The sequence below is a fragment of the Sinocyclocheilus anshuiensis genome, unplaced genomic scaffold, assembly GCF_001515605.1.
Source record: "Sinocyclocheilus anshuiensis isolate Anshui unplaced genomic scaffold, SAMN03320099.WGS_v1.1 scaffold1609, whole genome shotgun sequence".
Classification (NCBI taxonomy): Eukaryota; Metazoa; Chordata; class Actinopteri; order Cypriniformes; family Cyprinidae; genus Sinocyclocheilus; species Sinocyclocheilus anshuiensis.
Window position 1 is genome coordinate 516,081 of NW_015540958.1, and position 9,552 is coordinate 525,632.

Here is a 9,552-nt window from a genome sequence, read left to right on the forward strand (position 1 = left end):
CCCTTTCCAGACTGATACATGTCAACTATTTTGTTTCTCATCTGTTCTTGAATTTCTTTAGATCACGGCATGATGTGTTGCTCTTTAAGCATATTTTACTTTGTCAGACACGGTTCTATTTAAGTGATTTCTTGATTCAACAGGTCTGGCAGTAATCAGGCCTGCGTGTGGCTAGTGAAATTTAACTCCGCTTTCTAAAATGATGTGGTTAATCACAGTTCTTTCATGATTTAAGAGGAGGGGCAATTAATTTTTCACGTAGGGCCAGGTAGGTTTGGACAGCTTTTTTCCCTTAATAAATGAAATTATCATTTAAAAACTGCATTTTGTATTTACTTGCATTATCTTTGCGTAATATTAAAATTGGTTTGATTATCTGAATCTTTTACGTGTGACAAATATGCCAAAAATAAACAAAACAGGAAGGGGGCAAAAACGGCACTGTAGATGTGTCCAGAGCTGTGTGAGATTACTACCATCCTGCTTTTGTGGGGGTGGGTAGGGGTGTTAAATAATAATTTTTCTGTTGTTGTTGTTTTTTCCCCATAGATGTTTAACATTCTAAAAGCTCTTTATTCCAAAGATACTACAAGCTAGTCAGTGTATTCAGTAGGTGTATTGTATTGTAAGTTGCTTCAGAGGTATTGAAAGTATTACATACAACAATAATAAAACAGTGCATTGACATAAAATTTTTTATTTACCTTTGGTACTTAAGTACTTTTAAAAGCAAGTACTTCTGTACTTTTACTTAAGTAAAAATCTGTCTTTACAACTTTTACTTGTAATGGAGTGATATTTGACCAGCAGTATCTGTACTTTCACTCAAGTAATGGAGTTGTGTACTTTGTCCGCCTCTGCTAGGAACAGATTGACAAATCATAGCCATTTCTCATTTCATAGTGTAGCCATTTCTACTGTAAATAAGAACAGACAGGTACAGTGAGTTGTGGACCACCATTCTGCTTCCCTAAGAAGCATATGGGGAAAAAGTTTTGTCAAAAATTCTGATCACTACTTGAGAAGACTTAATGTGCTTTGGCCCGTTCATTTTTAGTTTGTCACATAATTTCAAGGTACTCTACTGCAGTTAAATGTCCCCATTGCAAGGTTTTTGTGAACGCTTGTGTATAGATGCATGCCGTATTGACCTAAAAAAATATTTTTGAATGTGCTGAAAGTGCTTTTCTGTCCTTTCCTTTGGCAGTCTGCCATGCTGGATCTTGCAGATATTTTTGCTCCAGCTTCTGATGTGCCCTCTGCTGCCAATTCTTGGGATTTGTCCGGAGGCCATAGTGGCTTAGCCCAGGCTGGTCCTCTGAGGTCTGACCCCTGGGATAGACTAGGTAAGCTAATAAGATTGTATATCAGCAATTTGCACTCTTAAACATTAAAGGTCCACCAAGTATTTATTTTTGACAGATATGTTTAAAATAACGAGGTGCTTTTATTCTATGTAATATTCTACATAAGATGTCGCTTTTTATGGTGGCTGCCTTGTGATCACAATACCAAAATTACTTTTTTAGCCGTACACCAGCCAATGGGGTTTGAACTCCGGTTGCCCTCACATAAGCAAGATAATGCAACATGATCATTATTTTTATTTAAAATGACATTTTTGCCCGAAATATTTTAGCACAGGTCATTGTGTCAGTTGTCAAATCAGATAAATCATTTTGTTTCTCATATCCTTAAAAGCCGCTGGCAAACTGGAGTAAGAATTCATTTACTTGTCATAGCCAGTTTTTACTTGCATTTGGACTCTTTCAGTTTTCAAAAGAGATGAATCATGGATGACGAATACGGCTGTGAATAGAGATTAGTATAGGCGTTCCTCAATGACACTTGTAACCAAAAATGTTTGCTGCAACTCTGCCAGTGGCTCTTAACCTATTTTACTCCAAGGCACCCCAAAATATTCCGGATACTTCTGCTATAATGAGCTTAGCTGCTCGTTTTCAAACTTTTTATGTACAGAAACTAAAATAATTTCATAATTCATAATTCCAGTAAATGAATGTCCCTCGTGTTTTACACTTTTTATTACCAAATACTTTACATGAGTTTCCTAGTTTGGCATAACAGGTTTTTTTTTTTTTTATTAATTTTTGATGCTCAAATAGCAATTTCTACCCAATAAAATATTTTATAATTCACAAATGTATATACATTTGTATATCCAGGTTGTCCAAGATCAAGTTAAAATGGCAGTTATTAAGGGAACAAATTAAAATCAGAAACATGGTTACATCTTGTTTTTAGGTGTTTTAGATTATTTTAAAATAGAAATGTGTGAAACTAGTCAATTAGTTGACCAAAGTCTGCTATGGACATTGGAAACACTAGTCATTTACATTGCATTACATTTGTGTTTGCACATATATGTTTTGTTTTATTTTATTTATTTATTTTTTACAAAGGCTACATTTAAATTACAGCAATGCTAATGTTACATTGTAAAATCAATATGTAATTTTGAAAAGTGTATATTTGGAGCAGAAAACAATATCAATTAATTTTACCTCAGCTTACATGCATTCATTCGTTTTACACATCAAGTGTTCTTGCTATTTTGCTCTCTGCCATGCATCATGTGCACAGATACTTTTTAAACACTTTTCAAACCTGGACACACAGGACTCTGACTGGAAGTTAATGTGGTTCAGCATGATATTTCATTCATTTATTTGATAAGCTACTTCAGATGGATTGCATATACAAGACAGTCTTCTAGGGGTTTGTTGGACTAGTCATTTACAAAATTTCAGCTTAAACATATGAAATTAGTCATCTTGCACATCCCTATTTTAAACCTTGTTTTGTCTCATAAATATTAATCTATTATCCGGCCCTTTAGTAGTGTGCTGAGGCCCTCTAGTGGATGTCAGACACCAGGTTGAGAACCACTGATCCACACTGATATGTGTCAGTATGAAGTCCAAGACCACTGTTGTTTTAGCCAATGAAACATAAACAAAAAATCACTTGGTGCACCTTTGTAAATTTCCAGCAATATTGCCTTAATAATAATGCATTATTGATCTGAAATGCACACACCTGCTGGATTGTGTTGAAGGAGAACCCAGCTCTTTAAGCCGTCAGCATGGAAGCTCATGGATGGCACCACCGGCATCAAGTGTTCATTCCCAGCCTTGGGCGCAGCGACAGCCACATCCAGACCCATGGGATGCCCCTCAGAACGCTCCGAGCCCTGCGTCCATGAATCAGACCAGGATCTCCCCCGCACGTGGTACAAACTTCAGCTTCTAGATATCAATGTAGATTATAACTAAAGCTGCTAAATATACTAAATACACTAACTGAAGATGCTGTTGATTCTATAGAAGTCCAACCATTTTAGATTTGTTGTAAATTCTGTAGGAACTGGAGTGGACCCATTTTCTCCCCTAGTAGCAGACAAACAAGGATCTATTGGCCCTCTCAAAACCCCATCCCCTCGGGCAGGAAGTCCCTCAGGCAATCACAACGACTCTGTTCTTCTTAACTGATTTTTTTTCTATTTATTTTAATATATTAATATTAATAATCACTTATTACTATTATAATATATTTCTTTTATTCCCTTTTTTATTTTTTGTGAATAGTTTGATTTTATGTCATATAGAAATATTTTATATTTACTATTCAAAAGTTTTGGGTCTGTAAGATAAAAAAAAAAAGAAATTCATGCTTTTATTCTGCAAAACCACATAAAGTTGATCAAAAGTGATAGTAAAGTCATTTACAATGTTATAAAAGGTAAACTTTCTATTCATCAAAGATTCCTGAAAAAGTATCAGTGTCCACAAAAATATGAAGCAACACAACTGCTTTCATCATTGATAATAATAAATGTTTCTTGAGAAGCAAATCAGCATATTTGTCAGACTTTGTTCCGTGTTTTGTGTGTGTCTTGCTCCCCATGTGCCTTCCTATGCCCATATTTGGTTAGTTTCCTGCTCCTCGTCTCTCTTCGTTCCTTGCTCCTCAGTCTGCTCAGCAGTGCACCCGTGACAGAATACCGGACCCAAACTGAAAGTAAGCGGCATCCCTTCCCCATGTTTTTGAAAGTTTTTTGTTTCCTAGTACCCCCCACCCCCGCGGCTATGGAAATTGCCGCTCGCTTCTCCGCCCTAGCTCGCCTCGATCTCCCCTTCTATGAGTACGCCAGGGAGTTCTGCAAGCTCGCCAGGGTGACGGCGTTAGAGGACGCCGTCCTAAATCAGCTGCTTTGGCTCGGGGCCCACTACCATCCACCCGATGTTCATGTCTATGTCTACATGTATTGCGTGAGTGTTCCCTTGTATTAGTTAAACCCATTTGGATTGATGTAATCCTTGTCTCTCTTCGTTCCTTGCTCCTCAGTCCGCTCAGCAGTGCACCCGTGACAATATTAGAATTATTTCTGAAGGATCATGTGACAATGAAGACTGGAGTAATGATGCCGAAAATTCAGCTTTAAATCACATGAATAAATTACATTTTAATATATATTAAAATAAAAACAGTTATTTTAAATTGTAATAATATTTCCACAATATTACAGTTTTTACTGTATTTTTGACTGAATAAATGCAGCCTTGGTGAGCATAAGTGACTTATTTCAAAAACATAAAAAATGGAACATTCCCCAAACTTTTGAATAGTAATGTGCATTTTGTATTATATAATTTATTAATTTTTTAGCTAATTACTTTTATGTTTTAATCATATTTTTAGATGACGATCTTTTTGATGAGGCTATGGATGGAGGTCAGGCAAATATAAATGGTCACAGTAGTCCTGAGCGTTTTGATATGTCTTCCCTTGGCGAAGGTCTACCAAAAACAGCTCCTCGAACCTGCAGTACTCCAGAGGCATTTCTGGGTCCCACCGGAGCTTCACTCGTCAACCTGGATTCTTTGATTCCCTCCAACCCTCCTTCCAAGAACTTCAACCCATTTTTATCAGGTCTGAATGCATCATTATCAAACTTCTTGTTGTCATGTGTGTCTAAATCCATAACATTTTAACTGATTGCGGACTCTTTCCCATTTAGGAATAACTGCTCCATCGGCCTCTAATCCGTTCCAACAGGAACCGGCCCGTCTCACACTAAATCAGATGCGCCCCAGCTCCACATCTCCTGTACCCACATCCCTCCCATTTAATGCCTCTCTGCCCATGGCTTCCAGCAACCAGCCCAGCTCCCTGCCTACTACCTTCACACAGTCTGCGCAGGTCCCGCCGCTGGTCCCCGGACACCTGCCGCAGCCGCTGCTACCCCTGTCAACGACATCCATGCTTGGAGATCCAGACCAACACAACCAGAACCCGTTCCTATGAGCAGATCCAAACAAGCTTTTGAAATGACGATTTAACCACCGACTTGACTTAAAACTGGAACACATTTTTTTTTATATCTTTGCTTATTTCACAGCTTCCTGGTTTTGCTCTATGCAATCAGTCGTAAGAGGCGTTCACACGTATAGTGGTTTCCAGTAACAAAAATCTGTCATTTTCAACAATGGTGACAAATGGTGAAGCTATGTGGCCATATACAGTGATGTGACAAAGTTGAGAAAAGTTCAATATTATGCAAATAAGCAGTCATGTAATGTGGAGCCCAGTAGACACTGGTGCACATATGATCCATCTCCTGTGAGATACTGTAGTGAGTTTCAATAAGATGCAGAAGTTTGTTAAAGTCCAGACCCACCAAACTGACATTGAAGAACTTGTCAAAAAAACCCAAAAACAATAACTTTTGTTAAGTCCCAGACACACCAAGCCAATGTCAAAGAATTGGCAGTGGCAAAAACCAACTGTGTCGTCGCCTGCGTCTGGACCAAGCGGCAACCTCCCGCACTCTCTCGTGAAGCCAACACGGAAGTGACTTAAACTGTAATTCGTCAACTGGCCGCTAGAGGCTGGCTGCAAAAGGGAGTCAATCATAGACTCCCCATGTTAAAATGCCCAAATTTACAGCAGAAAAAAACATGTTTACTGCCTGGTTCAAAAAATGATTTTGGTCTATATAGCTAATTTTGCCCTTCATGACAACTGTGAGGGGGGTGAATTTTTTTATAACTCATCCGTTTAAATTATATTAAGCCTTAAAGTTCTGCATAATTAAGGGCGTGGCCACTTGAGTGACAGGTGGATTTCCGCTGCTGTCACTGGCGTCGAGCTAGGTGGGTGTGGTTTCAGCAACCAGCTCCCGCCTCTTTGCCCATTTTCGATTATCCGGGAGTGACGCGCAGCCAACATGACGACGGCCGGCTCGCCTACTTTAGGCTTCAAAAATGCTCTTCGGAAACCTACAGGTGACGTCACGGACACTACGTCCATGTTTTTATAGAGTCTATGGTCTGGACGCATTACGAAGTATCTCCACACCAGCAGGTGGCAGTAGTCTGTATTTATCATTCAAAAAAATTAAAATTGGAAGAGTTACGACTGTTAATATACAAACCGCAAACAAAGCCTTCTGTATGTGCCCTCCTGACTTTGTCGTTTGCTTGCCTTCATCACTTTAGTTTTTATCTCATGCATTTCATAACGCGCAAATAGACAAAATCCGTCAACGGCAGAATTAAAAAATTTTTTTTTTTATTTACCTTTATTTAACCAGGAAATTAAAAACTCTTGAGATTTAAAATCTCATTTACAAGAGGGTCCTGGCCAAGATAGGCAGCACATTTAGTTACACATAAAACAAAATACATTCGTTTACATACACAGAAACATACACAAATCACTCAAAACATTTACAATCAGGTGACTCAACAATTAGATCCTTTAAAATACATTTAAAATCATTTAGTGATACCAGCTCTTTTAAGCATAACTTATCTTGTAGTCGATTCCAATCAAATGGAGCAGCATAACTAAATGCCCGTTTGCCCATATTAGTACGAACTTTAGGGATGCTTAAAAGAAAAGATGCTTGTGAGCGAAGACCATAATTCTTTACACCTTTTTGTAAGATATTCTGCTGTAAATACGAAGGAAGTAAACCTAAAATGATTTTATATATAAATAAGTACCAATGCTTAAGTCTACGGGATGACAACGCCGGCCATCCAACCCGAGAGTACAATAAACAATGATGAGTAAGGGCTTTTGAATTTGTGATGAACCTTAATGCTCCATGATAAACTGAATCCAACGCCTGTAAACAATGCTTAGGTGCCTTCATGTATATGATATCACAATAATCCAACACTGACAAAAATGCAGCTGCTACCAATCTCTTCCTTGCTGCAAAAGAAAGGCAATACTTGACTCTAAAAAAAAATTCTGCTGACTAGTCAAGTTAAATTTATTTATATAGCGCTATACTGATTCAAAGCAGCTTCATGGTAATAAACATAAATATAACAGTCTTAAGTTGTAAAATTTGTTAATTAGAAAATTAAAAGGATAGTTCACCCAAAAATGAAAATTCTGTTATTAATTACCCTCATGTCAGTCCAAACCCGTAAGACCTTCGTTCATCTTGTGAACACAAACTAAGATATTTTTGATTAAATCCGAGAGCTCTCTGACCCTCCCATAGACAATAACACAACTGACACGTTCAAGACCTAGAAAGGTAGTAAGGACATTGTTAAAATAGTAAAATAGTAACTCTCGTATGAAGCTACGAGAATACATTTTGTGCACAAAGAAAACAAAAATGACTTTATTAATCAAAAATATATTAATTTGTGTTCCGAAGATGAACGAAGGTCTTCCGGGTTAGGAAAGGCATGAGGGTGAGTAATTAATGACAGAATTTTCATTTTTGGGTGAACTATTCTTTTAATTTCAGTTGTATAGTAGCTTAACAACAGTGCCTCCATTATTCCGCTCCATTTAGTTAAATGTTGATTCAACGATGTAGAACACATCGCAAAAACTAAGCCAACAGACCGCCACAGTGACCGCCAATACAGCCACTCGACGACCTCCGGTCATAAATCACTGTATGTGTGAACGCCCCTGAACTATAATCATGTGTGAATGTCAACTATGCATTACATGGCGATACAGATTGATGTCGGCTTAATAAGAAATGACAAATAAGTGGCATAATTTAAAGGTTAAGAATATTTAATCCAACTCCCACAGCATCAGTGTCACCTTTAAGTATTATAATAGTTTTTGGAAAGGATAACACACTTGTTACTCGTACCATAAAACCCAGTACATAACCAAGCACAAGTCCAAAGCCTCTCATACAGTTTTTATTATATTCTCTGATTTCCTGCACCAATTTCTAGCTCTGCTTTAGTGTCCCTTTATTGGTCTGGAGTATCTGCTGACTTTCAATGCTGTCCTTTTTCTTGACATGACTGGTATCTGTGAACAGCCGATCAAATCCTGATGGGTCACTGACACCAGAATGACAGATAAAAGCGACTAAGATTTTGTGGCCAATAATTTAAGCAGCAAAATGTAAAGTATAAATAATGATTTTGTAATATTGGGCACTGACTGTTGAATGAATAGACCTTCCAGCAAGAGAATGTACTTACCGTGGTGTTCAGATTGAATTGATGCCACATACTAACAGAATGTAAGAATATGAGACTGTTGCACATGTTGCTCATCAAATACAAGGATGAAGATGAAAATGAATGACATGTCTGGTTTGTGTTTGTTTATGGTTCATGCTCTCTACCTCTGGATTGCCTTTTCTTAAATATACGATAACAATGCTAGTCAAATATTTGGACGCACATACTCATAATTGATTCTATTTCTGTCAGGACCACTATCGTCAAAGATGATTGACAATAAGCATACAGTTTGGATTGGCGGTATGGTTCCATTCTGGGCAAGAACTCCCTGCGCATCCATGCACCCTAGCATGGATGAGAGCAGGGAGAGCAGCAATAAACCCCCAGGGTAAACAGAACAGAACCAACAAATGTATTGCAGATATTGTTAAAGTTCAATCATTTTATGTACACATTTTAGAATTAGTCTGATTCAAAGGAGAATCAGAAGGCTGAATCCCGACTGACAGAGGAGGAGTTGGGGATGGAGGAGGGTAATTAGCTATTGAGCAATGCGAAAACTGCTGATAATACTGAGGAACCTTATAGATAGGTGTCGTATTCCCATAGGTAGATGGGGATCAGCTGAGAGTCAGCTGATGCGAGCTTGACTAACGTGACCTGCCAGAACTAACGCTACACCCCAGACAGCAGACCGTTTCGGCCCACATCTGGCCCGCATGGATTTCACATGGGCCAGATGTGGGCCAGATCTGGGCCAACACTATGTTGCTGTCTGGGTCTTAATTTTCCACATTTTAGAAAACTATGGAATAACACAAATTGAAGAATGGAAATTGTGTGACCAAAATGTCTCATAGCCTATACTACATGTCATAATCACATAGGGCTATTTACACAGGTTTGTATTTTTGTAAACATGCAGTAGACAGACTTGTTTGACCATTGTGCTCACCCTTTTGCTTGGTCTTACACCGTTCTAATAACATGGCACTCAAATTAAAATCTGTTAAACTTTTAGAAAACACATCTCTAGATATCACCCCCCCCCCCCTTTCATTCC

The 9,552-nt window shown here is 38.2% G+C and overlaps 1 protein-coding gene across 2 annotated transcripts in view; it reads left to right on the forward strand.

Moving 5' to 3' along the window:
- epn3a (epsin 3a) overlaps positions 1–5,881 on the forward strand; it is a 28,663-nt gene extending 22,782 nt beyond the window's left edge. The window contains exons 7-11 of one of the 2 annotated variants that reach the window (XM_016488242.1): positions 1,208–1,346; positions 3,080–3,253; positions 3,385–3,480; positions 4,723–4,953; positions 5,042–5,881. In XM_016488242.1, coding sequence (XP_016343728.1) covers positions 1,208–1,346; positions 3,080–3,253; positions 3,385–3,480; positions 4,723–4,953; positions 5,042–5,328 — 927 coding nt within the window. In that variant the 3' untranslated portion in view covers positions 5,329–5,881. The remainder of the gene's footprint in view (positions 1–1,207; positions 1,347–3,079; positions 3,254–3,384; positions 3,481–4,722; positions 4,954–5,041) is intronic. The other variant, XM_016488243.1, reaches the window with a different exon arrangement.
- The last annotated feature ends 3,671 nt before the right edge of the window (positions 5,882–9,552 follow it).